This window comes from Prunus persica, chromosome G3, assembly GCF_000346465.2.
Source record: "Prunus persica cultivar Lovell chromosome G3, Prunus_persica_NCBIv2, whole genome shotgun sequence".
NCBI lineage: Eukaryota > Viridiplantae > Streptophyta > Magnoliopsida > Rosales > Rosaceae > Prunus > Prunus persica.
Window position 1 is genome coordinate 3329103 of NC_034011.1, and position 17716 is coordinate 3346818.

General features: G+C 36.8%; 4 protein-coding genes across 4 annotated transcripts; 3 read left to right on the plus strand and 1 right to left on the minus strand.

Moving 5' to 3' along the window:
- Positions 1008-4256, plus strand: LOC18781576 (protein IQ-DOMAIN 1). The gene is made up of 5 exons (XM_007215347.2): positions 1008-1467; positions 1591-1836; positions 2686-2910; positions 3051-3164; positions 3282-4256. Exons 1-5 carry the CDS (start codon positions 1402-1404, stop codon positions 3933-3935), a joined length of 1305 nt encoding a protein of 434 aa, XP_007215409.1. The 5' UTR covers positions 1008-1401; the 3' UTR covers positions 3936-4256.
- On the plus strand, positions 9075-11241 carry LOC18782109 (transcription factor MYB59). Its single transcript, XM_007216080.2, has 3 exons — positions 9075-9522; positions 9677-9806; positions 9939-11241. The coding sequence occupies exons 1-3, from the start codon at positions 9390-9392 to the stop codon at positions 10771-10773; spliced, it is 1098 nt and encodes a 365-aa protein (XP_007216142.1). The 5' UTR covers positions 9075-9389; the 3' UTR covers positions 10774-11241.
- LOC18782789 lies at positions 11722-14259 on the minus strand. Its single transcript, XM_007215064.2, has 3 exons — positions 13896-14259; positions 12509-12608; positions 11722-12058 (listed from the first exon to the last, which is right to left on the minus strand). The coding sequence occupies exons 1-3, from the start codon at positions 14158-14160 to the stop codon at positions 11986-11988; spliced, it is 438 nt and encodes a 145-aa protein (XP_007215126.1). The 5' UTR covers positions 14161-14259; the 3' UTR covers positions 11722-11985.
- On the plus strand, positions 15118-17483 carry LOC18781841 (F-box/kelch-repeat protein At3g06240). The gene has a single exon (XM_007216320.2). The coding sequence runs from the start codon at positions 15485-15487 to the stop codon at positions 16613-16615; it is 1131 nt and encodes a 376-aa protein (XP_007216382.1). The 5' UTR covers positions 15118-15484; the 3' UTR covers positions 16616-17483.

A 17716-nucleotide genomic window follows, 5' to 3' on the forward strand; every position in this document is an offset into this window, starting at 1 on the left:
TCCACCTATATTATTTAAATAAAATCCGCACTTCCCATTTAAATGTCAATTCGCGCACTTGGCTTAAATTTGTTGTAAACCCAATTGTGTTTGAACTTATCAATGAGATCCATGTCAATCCCTACATCACATCAGAGGTTACCAATCCTTTAGGGACAATCAATTGGATCTATATCAATCTCAACATCACCCCGAGGTTACCAATTATCTGGGGAGATCAATTGGGTCCATATCGATTCCCTGCATCACCTCGGGAGTTACCAATCCCAGACAATCAATTAGATCCATGCCGAACCCAACATAAGTCCAAGGTTACCAATCCTTCTCTAACTGAGAAGGGTAGGGTTACAACTCCAAATGCACCAGGCATCTTCCCATATGAACAAGAAATGTGATCTGATAAGTAATCTAGGACGCTTAAATCATGCTCCACATCGATTACATAGCTGAAAATGTAAAGCAAAGCAAAACATCCATTACTTAAACATGCCCAATGTAAGCAAGAAAAGACCCCACAAATATAAGCAATGAAAAAAAAAATTTGAGGCAAGAAGAGAAGAGAGCTATGAAAACAAAACCTATCTGGCCTGATCAAAGATCGGATGACTTTGGCTGCTTTAAGCCTTTGTTTCACATCAAGATAACTTGAAGGTTCATCAAACATGTATATATCTGCATTTTGCCTGGCAACAAAAGCAATGGCGAATCTCTGAAGCTCCCCACAACCTGGTTTAGCTCAAGATCAACAATGAGTTCTTCGATCACACCCCTCCCATCTTTCCCCTGCATTGCCTTCAACTACTTTTGGAGTGTGGTCAACATATTGGGGTTAACTATGCAATTAACAGGACGAAACATTATTACACACAGCATAACAACCCATGTTCAACATAGAAAAGCACAAGAACCAAAACCTCTATAACAAAAGATGAACTAGGAGGGCTCAAAAGTGAGGCCCAACCAAAGGCCCGGACCCGATGCAGTGCAAGTGACTCTTTAACGGACTTGCTTCTGGGCCCCCACCTTGTCACTAACAGGGCTCGAATGATTTTTCACCTGAACGTCGTCGTTTGCAATTTATATCCGTTACATGCTTTCAATTGACTTTTTTTCGAATTCGAAATTCAAATTGCTAATAAAACCTTTCCTTAATTAATATTTATAAATAAATAAAAAACCTTCTTCTTCAAGGCTCCTTGATCAATAGTTTAATACACTGACAGATCTGTTGTCAAATTCCAAAACCCAATCCCCAAAAAAAAAAACCCAGACAGCACTCTCTGCAGCTCTCAGCTTCTATTTCTGTTTCCAAAAAGCACTTTCAGAAGAAAACACTTCCCACAAACAAAAACACAGAGAGAAATTCAAGGTTAATTCAGATTTATAGCTTGTTTTTCTCAAATGGGCACTCCAGGGAAATGGTTAAAGTCACTTATCAATCTCAAAAAGGCCCCCACAAGTGACCAGGTAAACCCAACATTCCTCACCCTCTGTTTTTATTTTTCTTATTTTCCTCTGTTTCCTCCGTTTCACTCTGTTTTCCTCTGTTTCTATTGTTTTCTTCTGTTTTTGGTACTTGGGTTGTTTTAGGAGAAGGTGGGGGACAAGAGCAAGAAGAAGTGGAAGCTTTGGAGGAGTTCATCAGAAGGGTTTGGATCATCATCGAAAGGTGGGATGAACAGGAGCCAAGTGGCAGCTGCAGAGCCGTTGAATTCGCTCGACGATGCATTAGCTGCTGCCATGGCTACTCTTGTCAGAACTCAACCTAAAAACTTCATTGTCATCAAGAAAGAGTGGGCAGCTATTCGAATCCAAGCTGTGTTTCGGGGATTCTTGGTAAGTGGTTCTCCCTCCTGCTATTTCCATTAATATGTAGCATATATTTAAGTACACTGAAATTAGTTATATGTTCTATTTAGTTAAGCATGAGTTATTGTCTAGGTAGATAGCTGAATTCAGTTCAATAACTGTCACAAAACTTTATAATATTTGCACTAACTTTGTGTCCTGTGTTGAATATTATAAAGAGATTGATCCTGAGTGTCAAGGCATTTCTTTGATGGTTTCACCAAAAAAAAAATTTCTTTCAAACGGGTAATGCAATTCAAACTTCTTGGGTGGGTATGGAATCTAGTGTAGATTCTGCACTCTCAGTAACAAAGTTTTTGGACACTGCAACTTTGATATGTAACTTCCTCTTTATTTCATCTCGACACAGTTTACATATAGATATAAGATTTAAGTCTTTCTTTTCTCGTACAATTTTCTGGTCAGTTTTAGTACTAGTTTTAGGTTCTTTCTTTGTTTGATCAGTTTTAGTACTAATTTTCTGGTCAGCAAGCTGGTTCATAGTAAAAATGAAAATGATAAAGAAATCAGAAGAAAGTTAAGTAAGTTGGAGAGTTTGTTGGGAAGTGGATTGAAAAATGAAAGCCAGATTGTATCAGCTTATCTTGTTTTAGATGAGCTGCTTGAATGGTGATTATTCAAAGATAGAACTAATTGGAGGTCATTGGGCTTGTGATGTTGAAAAGCAAAGAAAAGAGTTAGGATCAGTAAACTGGGCTGTAGATTATCCATCTAATGAATAAGACAATATGAACTTTTTTGCATATAAGCGAATGCATAATGTTGTGTCATTATGTTCATTTGATAATGGTTAATGGGGTAACTGATAAACTGCAGGCAAGGCAGGCTTTGAGGGCCTTGAGAGCAGTGGTAAGGCTTCAAGCTATATTTCGTGGTCGACAGGTTAGGAAGCAAGCTGCTGTTACATTGAGGTGCATGCAGGCACTTGCTCGAGTTCAGGCTCGAGCTCGAGCACAAAGGACCTCTCCAGAAGGGCAAGAATCTGTGCAAAACTCATTAGATGAACATTGCTACCAAGCTGATCCCATTAAGCAGGCTGAGGTGCTTATCAAAATTTTCTTGCATTCAACATTGTGATGATGTGATGCATATTATCCTGACAATATTGTTCTATTAACTTTTGATGAAGATATTAACCCTGTTTACCCTATGATCAATATTGTGTTTACAACAATTTTCAGCAAGGATGGTGTGATAGTCCAGGAACAGTGAGTGAAGTTAGAGCAAAGCTGGAAATGAGGCAAAGAGCAAACATCAAGAGGGAGAGAGCAATTGCATACTCCTTCTCTCAACAGGTAATAATGGATTTATTTATTTATCTTTGGTAAAGAGTTAACAGGATAAAAACATGGCTTAGTTGAATGAATATGAATGGTGTTTGAGTTGCATATGATTATGTTGTTTTTTGGCAGAGATCAAGATCAAATGCCAGTCCATATTGTAGGACAAGCAAGACAGCAAAGGCTGTTAGGCATCAGAAGGTGGACGATAACAATTCGGGATGGAGCTGGTTAGAAAAATGGATGGCAGCCAAGCCGTGGGAAAATAGGCTGATGGAAGAGATTCAAAGTGTGCCTTCAGCAGTCACTCCTTGTTCCAGGAAAAGTGGAGATGGCATTGTTGGCTTTTATCCATATTCTTCAGAACAGAACTCAGTGAAAGTGAGAAGGAACAATGTCTCAACCAGGGTTTCTGCTAGACCTCCTACAGCAAATCCAATAACTCGCTCGTCTTCTGCTCCAAGTTCTGATTTTCTGCAGGATGAGAGCTCGGCATCAACTTCGTGTACTTCTGCATCTCCAACTCTGGTGTTTAGTAACAATCTAAAGGTGGAAAATGGAGACGAAACTAATCTATGCAAACCCAGTTACATGAGTCTCACAAAATCAACTAAGGCCAAGCAGAGAACTTCCAATTGTTTTGATATGCAGAGGTTTTCCATGGAGGAGTATCTTTATCATAACAAGTCAATGGGGCTTTCTAAGGGGGATACAAGGAGCAACTGCGGTTCTGATCTATATCCCCCAATATCTGTGGGCAGAGTTCAACGAGGAAGATATCAATGACAGTAAGGGATACTAAGTAAGGAGTGCCTTCATGATTTCAACAACTTGTTGTCCTTTTTAATTTCGATATTGTTCAAATTACGCAAAGATTTGCTTCAAATGATTACTGATAGAGAACCGAAACAAGTTTCGGGAGAGTTGGTTGTGATTATATAGACAAGTATAGATTTTTGGAGAGTGAGTTACTACAGAATTCAGAATTCAATTACATGTGCAACTTCCATGTTTGATTTAATAAGTGTGTTGTCAATTGCATCGAAGGATTTCACAAGATTTGGGTTTGTTATATGTACTGTGGTTTCAGCTAAAGTATGATTGTTTTCTATAAGTTTGAAATGCAGTCCAGAAATGAAAGTGTTATTATGCACAAGTAGAGTGATTGGTTCAGATTGATTGTCATAAGAATTACATTTTCAAAAGTAATTGACAACATGGAGAGTGATTGAGTTGTCACATAAAAGATCCCTTGATCCTTCTACTTTCCCATATCAAATACAACCAAATGTGAGAGCCCTTGTTTTTCTTTCTGCAATTTGCATAAGTTATGGCTGGAATATGCCTAGTTTGAGTGAGAAATTTAATGCTTGGCAAGGACTCCAGATTCTTGTTATAGCCATCCTACCCCACTTGCAAAAAGACAAATACTAGAAAGGGTGATGTTGATTTCACTGTTTTGTAAAACCCAACAGGATTTCTTATCTGGTTTTTTTTAAAATCTTTTTTACTTTTTCAATTTTCTTTTCTGTTCTTTATTTTTCACTGAAAAGGCCCTACTTGACTTTGTAAGCTCAGCTTCATAATTGGACATATGATTGTCCTTTTTTGATGAAGATATGATTGTCCTTTCAATCCTGTTTAGAAAAGATTAAATCTTTACATGAAAATTAATCTCTGAACTCCACTTAGGGAACATAAACAAATTATATGCATATGTGGGCATCACCATGAAGTCCCTAAATTAACTTCTGAACCCACTTAGGGAACATGATGCAGATGTGGGTATCACCATTAAGGCCAAAAAGCCACAAAAAAAAAAGAAAAGAAAGAATAGTATCACCATTATTACTAATATAATAACCAGATGGTAAACATATAAATAAATTAACAATATGGTCACTTCATTCACACCTAGTTGATTGAAAGGACCAGATGCATTACTATCAACCTTGCCTGCAGAAGTATTGTGAAAGAGTAAATCATTACCTTCAAATAATGAAAAGCAGATGAGAAAAGCTTTTGCTGGGCAGTTTCTGTCGCTTAAGGATTGAGAGAATAATTCAGTTAAACGACGATATGTGTTTAAGAAATCAAAACTGGCCATCAAAATTGGACATATACTATTTTTTACTGACTTAGATTTTTCTCAAAGCAAAACAATAGTTACATGAAGATAGTAGTTTTGATCAAAATAGACCAGACTGTGATGAAATGGTTCATAGGTCAACTTCACAAGTGAGGACACATATTTAGAAGTTTTAGACAGTATCTCCAATTCGTTAAAGTTTGACTTCTCTCAACATGCATGGCCTACGAGGCCAAAGGTGGTGCATTGTGATTGGTCCACAAGCTGCTGACGTGGGAGGAAGACCCCTAACAAAGGCAGGAAATCAGGATGCCACCAAAAGCTGTGAAATTTGGTTGATGTCATTTGATGTGGATTCTCTGCAAGTGAAATTGGAAAGCAACAAAGCATGGCCAACGTTTCTTGAATTGTGAGTAAAAACGTAAACTTTCTTTCATTGGGGGGGTTGCCATGAAGAGAAGCAACTCAGTCTGGTGGGTCACTTCTCTCAAATCCCTTTAATTTGTTTGTGTCATTTTCTCTGGCCTACATTGTAATTTTGTTTCATGGGGTACAGATTATCAGTCCTTCTGATCGATTTCAGAAGAATTCAAAACCACTTTTGTTTTTGGGTTTTTACCTTTGGTTGCAAAATTTGCAAATCAAATAAAAAGCTGATTTGTCTTTGGTTTACATTCAATAATTGATAAAGTTTTCAACTCCTTTATGCATTTCATAAAAAAAGAATACAGCTATGGGTCCAATCCAATATTCGCATCATGTTTTGGTCACTACATTTTGCAACATGAAAATTTTGATGAGATTTGCAGGTTAAAAGTCATCTTTCCAACCCCAAAAAAAACAGGGATCTTCTAGCCAATCCAAGTGCTTGTGGTTGCAAAATTTGATTTCAGCCTCTGATTTTCTGTAGTTGTTACTTGTATTCTGTCATGCATATAAAACCTAGAGAGGATTGAAAGGACAGTTGTTGGAGCTTTCATTCACTTAACTAAGCATTATGTGTTTGAAGTTTAAACCTTGCTCTGGCATGCTTGAATCTTATATCCTTTTCCTTTTCCATCTTTTCAGTATTTCAGAATTTCAGAGGTTAGGTTGCAAACACAACATATAGAAGAGGAGAAGGTATGAAGGAGAAAAACTTGTATATCGCGGGGATATCCGTTAATTAACTTCATATTCTTCTCCTAATCAAGGAGAATGGATGTCAAGAAACTAGAAAGAAGTAGAGAGGGGGTGGGTGGTGGTTAATAACAAGAACATTGAGATCTTTACCATTTAAAATTTGATTTGAGTTTGTCAAACAATATTTTAAATGACAATGACCCATACCAAAATCAATATTCTATTGATAGAAGACAAGGAATGACCTAGTCATTCTTTCATGTTCTTCATTTGATTCCCCAATGAGTAGGGATAAAAACAAAAATCTCTTGCAGCTTGTGTCCTTTGATGGCTCAACAAATAAAGCAAAAGAGTCTGTTGCAATTAATTGTTGCATGTGCAACAATAAATCAAGAATCTGGTTTGGTCCTATCTCTTCCATCATAAGCATTCCAAACTCTTACTTTTTCTATCAGAAGCAACCAATAATACTTGGGTGCTTTGCAGCAGACTGTTTCATCACAAATAAGAATTGCCTTAAGGTTTTATTCTATCTTGAAATATTGCATTTCTGCTTGTCCATTTGAGAGAGCTATCCCCAATTCAATAATAACCTCTGGAAAAAAAAACATTTTCATAAATAGATTCATTCTAACATGACATTTTATACAAAAGCTCTTAAAAGAGCCTATTTGAAGATAATAACCCTCAACTAACTACTCGTCATTTTCTAATCCCTCAAATGGATAGTTGAGGAATTTTCTCTCCAAACAGGCTCGTTTTTTAATAAAAAAAAGTAACTTGACATGTTTTATAAAGCTGATTTAAGTTATCAACATCCTCCATGGCGCTTGCTTTCACTAGTTATGTAAATTGGACAACTATTGACACAGTTCCAAGTCCTTCAACTCCGACATGTGTTTCGTGAAGCAAATATGGTAGCAGATGAGTTGGCTAGCTTTGTATATGGTTTGGTAACTTTCCTAATAGTGTGGCTCTAAGTCTTTTGTACGATAGTAGGCAATCAGGGATCCAAAGAAAAAAAGCTGATTAAATTTAAGTCCTCAACTTTGTTCAAAAGTAACTTTTCTGTCGCACACTGCTTCAAATTTAAAACATGTGGGCTAGTTCTTACAATTTTTTTAAGTTAAAAGAAAGAAGAAGAACATTGGAATTGGATCTTCTTTTTAATTATATATAAATTCACGTGTCTTGGCAATAGTATCTGTATTATTAATGGCCATCAGTGTCCAAATTAATTGGGATTAGACTGGTTTTTATTAATTTCATACAGCTCAAGCAACAAATTTGTACTTCAAACATTATTATATAGAAGAATATATTCCTCCTCAAGATTCCATCGAGCAAAAACAAAGCAATTAAGTATTATATCTCAAGAACGAATCCTTAAACAGAACGTAAAAGCCTACTTTTACCAATTGCTTTTCATCATTTTTCAACATAATGGAGCCCCAAAAGTGGTGATTCTCCATCTCTTTCAACGAGTTGTTTTGTCTATATCCTCTTCATGATCCAAGATAACTATAAACCTAGAAAAAAAAAATTATCATGTTCAGTTCTCTTTGAGAAAACCCTAAAAATTACTAGTTGCCGCCCCCTTTGGGGTCCTCGGCCACCCTTCCTACTCGATCCCCTTTCTTCTCATCTCATCCCCTTTCCTCTTTCGTGATATCAAAGATAACTATAAACCTATAATGGCACAAATAGTTGTTAGCTATGCATAATTGTCATTAATTACCAGAAGATTACCAAAATGGACGTGTTTATTTGTGTTTACCAAATGCCCTTAATTTTAAAATAGATTTGTGTTTATTTGTTACTTATTTAATGTTCTCCAAAACCCAAAGGCCTACCTTAACTTGTGTCAGGGATCAAACTCAGTTTGTCAGCGCATTCAGTTGATGAACAGACATGCATGATAAGAAAACTTCGGATCAAACTCAGTTTGTCATTCGCAGACATGAGCTTAACTAAACTGGATAGAGCGGATGTGCTCCCCACTATTTACTCGAGTTCGAATCTCCATCTCCTTACCCAATTGATTAGATATTTTACAACCATACAAGAATTTTATTTGAGGAAGACAATTAGGAACACAACAATCAAAGGAGAAAGCTGTGTGGTTTTTGAACAATTTTTTTTAGGTAAGTTCCTAAAGATCACAACATGTACAACTTTAATTTCTCAACTTATCTGTTCACATAAAATGACCGTCTGTGGTTAGTGGTAATGCTAGACAGCTGCAGATTAGTGTACTTGGGTTGACTCTTATTGTAATTAAATCTATGATTAGTGTTGGATGGGATCATTAATCTTGGTTGATTGCGCGGTTCTCGTGGATGTTACTATGTTAGCTTTGTTTGCTTAAGAAGCAAGAAAAAAAAAACACTCGGACATTTCAATCCATTTTAATATTATTACTTTCTTTCACTCAAATCCAAATCACACCCTGCTAATGGTAATGACTGAACTTGATCTTCTCTGGGGAGATAAGCCGAGAGTGGGGCCTGCATATACAGAGGCTCTGCATGTGAGACACGTGTACATGCCAGCCCATCCCTGAGTGAGCAAAGGAAGAACCCATTATAAGCCATACAAGTCTAGCAGAAGGATGCTGCAGTTTTTAGCCCTTTGCCACAAACCCTAAATTAAGGGGCCACCACCATATAAATATATTGCTAGCTATAGTACTGCTCCAAACATTAAATTCACCACCTCACTGTACTTGCACTTTCATGTCATGCATCCATTTTTCTCTCTTTTCTAACTAAGTCACACTAGCTACATTTTCACTGTTTCTTTTTGTAATCTCTCTCTCTCTCTCTCTCTCTCTCTCTCTCTCTCTCTCTCTCTCTCAGAAGTTGAAATTTAAGCTAGAGATAAAGAGCTAGCTAGCTAGCTAGCTTTCTTTTTCTATAGTAATCTCTTTTTCCTTTTGTTTTGTAATTGTATATATACACAATACTTATCTTCTTTTGCCATTGGCTGCAATATTAGTACTGCTTTGTGAACGAAAAAGAGAGAGAGAGATGGGACATCACTCCTGCTGCAACAAACAGAAAGTGAAGAGGGGGTTATGGTCCCCAGAAGAAGATGAAAAACTCATCAACTACATTACAACATATGGCCATGGCTGCTGGAGCTCAGTTCCTAAACTTGCAGGTTCTCTCTCTCTCTCTCTCTCTCTCTCTCTCTCTCTCTCTCTCTCTCTCTCTCTGGTTTGTGTGCGATTCTGGTTGCTAATCCATTTTAATTTGTTACCTAAATTTTCCTATTTTTCTCGTAACTTTTGGGTTTGGTGAATTCCATGAGGCAGGGCTACAGAGATGTGGAAAGAGCTGCAGACTGAGATGGATAAATTATTTGAGACCTGACTTAAAACGTGGGAGCTTCTCTCCCCAAGAGGCTGCCCTCATCATTGAACTCCATAGCATTCTAGGCAACAGGTACATATATTACGTGTAACTTATTTGATTATTTATATCATCACCATCTATATATAGCTTGAGCATCCATCAATTGATGATCATCTCCTCATTATTATTGTGATATGTTAATTACAATCTTCATGCAAGCAGATGGGCTCAGATAGCCAAGCATCTACCAGGAAGAACAGATAATGAAGTGAAGAACTTTTGGAACTCAAGCATAAAAAAGAAGCTCATCCCTCATGAAGTTATTCCTGCCTTGGCCTCCTTTTCTCATGATATTCACAACCCTAGTGGTAATTCTGAGGAAAGTTTCTTCACCCTCACCACAAACCCTAATTTGGGTCCTCAACAAGACCAGCTATTCCTTCCCATTCCAAATCCAATGCCTCAAGGTTTCAATTTTCATGGTGATCATAATAACATCAATCTCATCAAGTTAGACCAGACCAATTACGGTTCCAATTTCGTTCATCATTTTCCTCATCCCCTCCAATTGCCATCAAATTCTTCCTCATATGAGTCCTCATGGTCTTTAGGCTATCAACCCCATCATCAATTTGATCCCAATCAACATCTTCAAAATTTCAGCATTGATGAAGCAGCTGCACATTATAATATCGGTAATGAACTTATGGTTCCAATTAGTATGCCATCATCAGCACCAGCAGTATATGAAAACCCTTCAATTCTACCTACACTGCCTAAATTGTGTGAGATTCTTGATGGTAATGTTTGTAGGATGCCATGTTACCCATCTGATCCACAAGACCTTGACTCACTTGCCAAATTATCATGTTTTCCATCTACTCATGGGGCTTATCCTCAAGATCTTCAGTTTCTATCCAGTCAATTGGAGTGCATTGATGCCATACTTTCATTGCCATCATCTTCCTCATCATCATCCCAGTTATCGGTATCTTCATCCTTGTCACCTTTATCGAGCACCCAATTTGTCGCAAACTCTAATGTTTTGGAAGCCTAGCTAGCTAGACATGGTAATAAATTCAAATTAGGTTTTTTGTATGGTTGGAACTTGGATTTATATTCATAAACCTGAAAAATGCATATATTTATTTCTTGACATTTGCATAAGGTGACGCTATTCCCATTACTAGAAAACCTAAATGTTGCTAGTTTAGGCTCCTTGGGGAGTAATGTTTGTTGAAGCCCCATATCTACCTCCTTTCACATGTTATTATATTCCCATATTTATTTGTATTCCATTTATGCTAGCACCTGCTTCATTATTATTTTGTATATGACAACACCAGATAAAGACAAATCGCCCAACCTTAAAAATGAGATTTAGGCCAAAAATTGACTATACATCCGCAAATAAATAAAAATTAAAGACAATTAGCTCTTAATCTAATTATACTTCTTTTTTCAATATCGAAAAATAAAAAGATATTCATTATCGAAAAATAAAAAGATATTCACACTTCAAAAACCCCACCCTATTAATAAGAAAAGAAAAAATGCTAAAAGGTAAATAACCATATTTGGTTTTAATAATCTTTTGTTTATTTATTTATTTATTTTGTCGAATGGCTTTAAATCATCTATGATTTCCTAATGGATTAGTCATATTGGCATCTCCCACCACATATCGTGATCCTTCCAGAAAATAGTAATTTAAACGATGTGTCGTTTTAGTGAAGAATGCAATCACGTCCCCTGTAAAATTACAAATCACAGTCCCATCAAGTGTGTACGGCATAAGGGGCTTTTACTCTTCACAAGCATTTTGCAAATTCTATTCAGACATTCAAAAGAAGTGCAAGGGTTTTTGTAAGCTGTGCTTCCGTCTCTTGCTATTATTGTAACTCAGTCACAATACAGGCCAGTATTCATAAGCATGGCCTCGCTTTTCAAGACTGTTGTTCGTACAACAGCGACGACATGCCAAACCGGAATCACCCAAGAAAAAAAAATGCCAACTATTAAACTCAAAACATTATGAAAATATGAGGTAACAAGAAATTTCTGACAAGCATAAATACATGGAACGTGATTTAATAGCTGGAACCCTCAAGGTTGCGAGAAGAAAATGTCATCGAACAAATTCTGTTACCAGCTAAGAAGCCTCAGTACAACAAGGCTAAGCAACTACAAAAAGAACAAACATTACCATGATCCAAGGTAAAGCTTCTAGACTAGGTTCCAAGGCAAGACTAGGCCAGAGAAAGAGATGCTAAGCTGTAACTCTTGATCGACCCTTCGCTATTCTTCTAGCAATTACTCTCCGTCCACCCTTGGTTGCCTTGCTGTTCATGTGAATAAATATTATGTTAGTCATGCATGGAAAATCTACTGATAACTGGTTTATCTTTCTTGCCAAGTTGAAACTTGAAAAATACGAGGAGAAACTGATAGCATTAATCTACTGATTACTGGCATATTTTAATGACCCATTATCCAGAGAAGTGAATCACATCATGTAATATGCTGAAACTAATTTTGCCCATCACTGAAAAGAAGTAAAATGATCTCAAAATAGTATTGGGAAATCGGGAGCCCTTAAATCAAACACCTTTCACTTTTTCCTTCACAAACGGATAAACCTTAAATTTGCATTATATATCTACTTGCCCATAACTAAAATCATAATACTAATTCCAAAAGGCAGCCTAAAACTACACGTCAAAAGAAAGATCACTAGTGAGAGTGTGTATGTGTGTGACGTGTGTGTGAGAGAGAGAGAGAGAGAGAGAGACCGAGCAAAAAATCCATGGTTCCTCTTGCGTCGGATGGTACTAGGCTGGAACGTCCGCTTTGGAAATAATAGCATTGGCTCTGATGATGAAGAATCATCTCCTGAGGAATAAAATATATACCATTTAAGCAGGGCCAAAAGGAAACAAAATTGGAGTCACTGTCAAATTACTTTCTGTACAAGTTGACTATTATCCTGTTGGCATAGTCGGTAGACATTATCTTTAGGACAAAGAAGTTTTTCTTTTGGGTACTTAAAACATCAGACGTTGGGCTCCCAGTCTACTATGACAATCATAATTTAACAGAGGAAGAAATAAAAGAACCGCACAATGTCAAAAAACAAAAAAATTACACAAATCTGTTCTGAACTACACAACTTGACACCAATATGGAAGTGAAATGAAACGTCTTATTTCGTAACACTAGAAGAATTCACTCTCCATCTACAAGGTTCTCCCAGAAAACATTATATAGCGCAGAAACAATTACTTTTTGTCCAGCATAAGCCTAAACCTATAAATCACATCGCATGAACACCTAGCTAGCATTAGGATTATGAAATGATGTAGATTTGTTGTTCCTGTTAAAACTCAAATATTAAACTTTAGAAACCAATCTACTGAATTTAAGCATACGTTCATTCTCTATGTGATGGTCATGACAGATTATCAATCTATCATAATTAAAGCGACTAATAATAGTTAAACCCCATCTTTAAGATTAGGAACATTAGGTTCCCATCATTTTTCCAATAAAATCAGAAAAAGAAATGACAAAGAAAATATACTTGTGTGCCTAAAAACATAAATATGCCAGTTACAAAACAAACTGCTTCGTGCAAATTACATTAAGCCTCAAGAACAAAATCCATTAAATTGTTAGAAATCCCAGCTTATGAGACTAAATAAGTTTCAGATTCCCAACCCATCAAATTTTATCAAATGGGAACCTCTAGGTGGGCACAAATCAGAGGTATGAGAACTGCCAATGGAGGGCCCACTTACAAGCTAAATTTTCTTCAACCCAGAACATAAGGTGTAATACTAGTGAAACGTTTATCCTGTTTGAAACTAAAACTGAAATTGATGAACTCAGTCCACACAAAATTTTTTTAATAAAAATAAATCCAAGCCTATTCACCATTATGGCTGCTGTGTCTCGAAATTTCTCAACTTAAAGTGCAGATATTTACAATCTAAATAAAGCTGTAAGCTTTGTACAGTCCTGAAAACGCACAAATCATCAAAACTGTTGATTTTAATATATTTCCGACATTTTCTCAGCAACCAAACTGCCGATTAGTCCAATAGACTGGGAAAAAAAGGGTACAAACATACCGTACAATCCAAAAATGAGCATAAACCAATAGAGAGAGAGAGAGAGTACCGTCAGGTAAGAAGAACGGGAGATAAGGGAGGCCAAAAGGGTACACGAGCCCTTCATAGGAGACCCGTTTCAGCGATTCGGCGTCGTTTTGGGGCAAACGGAAGGAGGTGTCGAAGTTTGAAAGAGATGGGAATAGCTTGGGAGTGATTTCGAGGCCGTGAGATACAATCTGGTGATTCGAATTCGGGTTCGGGTGTAGCAATGGTTTGGATAAGATCCGGTTCATTAGGGAAGCTCCAGTTCGAATTAGGGTTTTGGACGCCATTTCTTTGAAGAAGATGGAGCTAATTCTGCTAAACCTATGTAGCGATTAGAGAGACAGGGGAGGAGTGTACGTGGACTTCAAAGTGAAAACAGAGCGAAAAGGACGACATCAATTTTATTGTCGTTGGATACAAACATAAGTTACATTTACATAACAAAGAGTAGGCAACTATCTTTCGCCAAAAAAAAAGAAAAAAAAAAAAGAGAGTAGGCAACTATACTTTCTTTTTAAGTTCAAATTCCACATTGTTCTTCGGAAGTCACGATAACCTACATTGTTCCTTTGGCTAACATTTTGTATTTCACTTTTCCCCTTATCATCAAGTTTGTTGAAAATTTCGTGAAAATTGATAGCGTTGCTCCTACGTAATTTCTTCGATTTTTTGTCACGTAGGAGTCATATCAACTATTTAAATATAATTTTTAAGGGGCTTAACGGAGGGAATAAAATGACATACCAAACCTTTGTTATAGAAATAATATTAGATTTGACCGTACTTTTAAGGGCATTACAACAATTAAGAAAAAAAAACAACCTTTTTTTTTTAGTAGGGGAGGTGAGAATAAACTGTAGTTATTATGGCGGCCCAAATTTTATTATCACACACGTTTTAGTTATGGAAGTCACAAAAATGCCCATACCTACCTGCCCTCAACTCAACCACTCATGAGTTGGACCAAAGCATCATCACAAATTACTCATTTTGTACGGTCTTAACCTATTTTGATAGATGGCATGAAAATTACAATAACATTGGACCTAAAAATTTGTTTAAGCCCTATATTAAAAATAAAACAACAACAAATCCTTTCCCTTCGAATCACTAAATATATTTTGTCTTTACATAATTCCTTGGACATGTGGGTGAGTATTAGAATGCCAACAAGTAATTAGTCTAGCGATATCTCTCTTTTCAAGATCGAATCAGCTTACTTATATTGATAAACCAAAAACTAATATAAGAACCCTTGAGATTAATTGTTGCTAATCGCTCTTTCATTGCCATGTGGTGGTGCTTTATTCTAGGATGCTAATTAAATTTCTTGGTCACCCTAATCCATTCAATAACGTCCTGACCAGAATTTTAGTCACTCTTTACTCCTCATAACCTGCCCTAGCCTGAAAACCATTTTTTCTCCATTTGGTTGTTTGCTTGTTTTTTTTCTTCCCCTTTATGTTTTAATTTCGTTGCAAAATTTCATTCCTTTGCTTTGCGAATCACCAACATAAAAAATGAGTCATTGCATTTTCTGCAAAAATTAAACAAATCCATCTCTAACTTAAATTCATTATACCTCTTTTTTTTTTTTCTTTTTCTTTCAGGATGTCTTCCAAACCAGGTTTTAACAAAGAAGTCTTAATGGACATCCTTCTCAGGCTACCTCCGAAGCCCCTCGTTCGGTTTCTTTGCTCCTGCAAATTCTGGAATGATTTGATTAGCAGCTCACTTTTTGTTACAACACATTTTAATTTAAATGCAACAAGACGTGACAACATTTTTCTACTTTGCCTCCACCACCAAGATTTTGAACGTAAATTCGATGTTGACGACCCTTTTGTGAAACAAGACCTTCAGTGGTCACTTTTTTCCAATGAAACATTTGAGCAGCGTTTCAAGTTAAAGCATCCCTTAGGGAGCACAGAGCATTATGGGATATACGGTTCAAGCAACGGGGTACTTTGCATTTCGGATGAAATATTGAAACCCAAGAGCCGTATACACATATGGAACCCAACCATCGGCAAGTATAGGACTGTTCCGTTGAGCATCACCGACGACACGAAATTTGGCTACATTGCTCTCCAATTCGGGTTCCACCCCGGGGTTAATGACTACAAGGTTGTGAGGATGATGTGCATGGACAACAAAGCATTCGCCGTCGAGGTTTATAGTCTTGCCACAAACTCTTGGAAGATGATTGAAGATGTTCCTCCATGGTTAAAATGCACTTGGGAGCATCATCAAAGCACATTTTTGAATGGAGTTACATACACCATTATTGATAAATGCCCTATAATCACCATTGTGTCCTTCGATTTGGGTAGCGAAAAATTCGAAGAGTTCGTACTTCCTGATGCCATTTGGGGTATATGGGGGTTACAGATTGGCATTTACAAGGAACAAATTTGCTTGCTCTATGGAAATTATTGCTGCGAGGAGGAGGGCATGGATAAAAATGATTTTTGGGTTCTACAAAAGAAAGGGTGGAAAAAATTGAGGCCCTTTGTTTTTTCTTCTGATCGCTGCTATTCAACAATGGGGATCAGTGTTGACGATGAACTCTTACTCGAAAAGAATGATTTCACAGTGGGTGCAGCAGATTTGTATTTGTGTAATTATGAATCCAGGCAGATTCGTGAAACAGGTATTAAGTTGGCCTACATGCGTTATGGCCAAAATGAATTATTGTTTGCAATTACTTACGTAGAAACTTTAGGTTTTCTCGATTATTAACTTGTGGCGCAACCAAATAGATGTTTACATGATTTAAGATGAAGTGCAAAGCATGGTTATATATTTTTCTTTCTTATTTTTCCTGCGCAAGTCGAGTTGGCTACATGATTTTTTTTTTTTTTTCCCGTCAGTATTGCCTACATGATTTAGGGATACAAAATTATATTGGAAATGCTCTCACATACCACCATATCGATATCATCTTGATATGTTGTCAATATTATTGTACTTAGGCACACCTTGTTATCAATGGACAAAAAGCAGACAACTAACCACGAAGAATCACACACACACAACCATGACCTCCGTGAGAAATTTCACTAGAAGACTAAAAGAAAAAAATTGTTTACAATCAAAACCCCATTTGCCCCTATTCAAAACCTAGCTCTCTTACTCAAACCCACCCAATTTGATGCCCTCTTCTATTCTAAATTGTTTAACATATAGCTTTGAAAAGTCCAATTTATACCATATAGGACTCGGTTTACAACTTAGAGCATCTCCAGGAGAGTCTCCAAATTTTAGCCAAATTCTAACTAAAATAGCTAGAAAGCTATTATAGAAACCACTTAAAAGGTGTTTTCTTCCAGCAATGTTCTCTATTTTGGCTAATTTGAAATATTTTATTATTATTTTCTCTTTCTCTTTCCTCCTCTTTCTCTTGCAAATCCAATATATTTATTAAAAAAAAAGTAGAATCCAATCCCACCAACCTCCCAAATGTCTCTATCTCTCTCTCCCTTTTTCTCTTTCCTCCTCTTTACATGTAGAGAGCCAAAAGTTGGTTCTCCAAAATAGAGAGCCAAGTAGGGAGTCTGCTGGAGGAGGATTTTCCTTCTTTTTAGCCAAAGTAGCTAGGGATGAGAGGATAAAGAGTCTGCTGGAGAGCAGTTCAGCAGTGGCTTTGCCACTGGGCAGGAAAATCTCATTTCACCAATCAATTGCAACCCGGCCAGAAGGTGGGCTCCATCAAGATTGAGCATGTCTAAAGGCAAGAACAAGCTGAGCTGTTGCATGAGGACGCTGACGTCAGCGAGAAATAAATTTGAAAAAAAAAACCAAAAAATTCAGATTTTCTTTTTTATACATACCCAACAATTT

What these genes read in the sequence shown, in the direction of transcription:
- LOC18781576 (XM_007215347.2), top strand. Translation starts at nt 1,402, where the DNA reads ATGGGCACTCCAGGGAAATGGTTAAAGTCACTTATCAATCTCAAAAAG. An exon ending in AGGCCCCCACAAGTGACCAG is followed by an intron (nt 1,468 to 1,590) that starts GTAAACCCAACA and finishes GGGTTGTTTTAG; the next exon opens with GAGAAGGTGGGGGACAAGAG. An exon ending in ATCCCATTAAGCAGGCTGAG is followed by an intron (nt 2,911 to 3,050) that starts GTGCTTATCAAA and finishes AACAATTTTCAG; the next exon opens with CAAGGATGGTGTGATAGTCC.
- LOC18782109 (XM_007216080.2), top strand. Translation starts at nt 9,390, where the DNA reads ATGGGACATCACTCCTGCTGCAACAAACAGAAAGTGAAGAGGGGGTTA. An exon ending in CTCAGTTCCTAAACTTGCAG is followed by an intron (nt 9,523 to 9,676) that starts GTTCTCTCTCTC and finishes TCCATGAGGCAG; the next exon opens with GGCTACAGAGATGTGGAAAG. An exon ending in CATAGCATTCTAGGCAACAG is followed by an intron (nt 9,807 to 9,938) that starts GTACATATATTA and finishes TCATGCAAGCAG; the next exon opens with ATGGGCTCAGATAGCCAAGC.
- LOC18781841 (XM_007216320.2), top strand. Translation starts at nt 15,485, where the DNA reads ATGTCTTCCAAACCAGGTTTTAACAAAGAAGTCTTAATGGACATCCTT.
- LOC18782789 (XM_007215064.2), bottom strand. Translation starts at nt 14,160, where the DNA reads ATGGCGTCCAAAACCCTAATTCGAACTGGAGCTTCCCTAATGAACCGG. An exon ending in CCCGTTCTTCTTACCTGACG is followed by an intron (nt 12,609 to 13,895) that starts GTACTCTCTCTC and finishes TTTATTCCTCAG; the next exon opens with GAGATGATTCTTCATCATCA. An exon ending in AACCATGGATTTTTTGCTCG is followed by an intron (nt 12,059 to 12,508) that starts GTCTCTCTCTCT and finishes TCACATGAACAG; the next exon opens with CAAGGCAACCAAGGGTGGAC.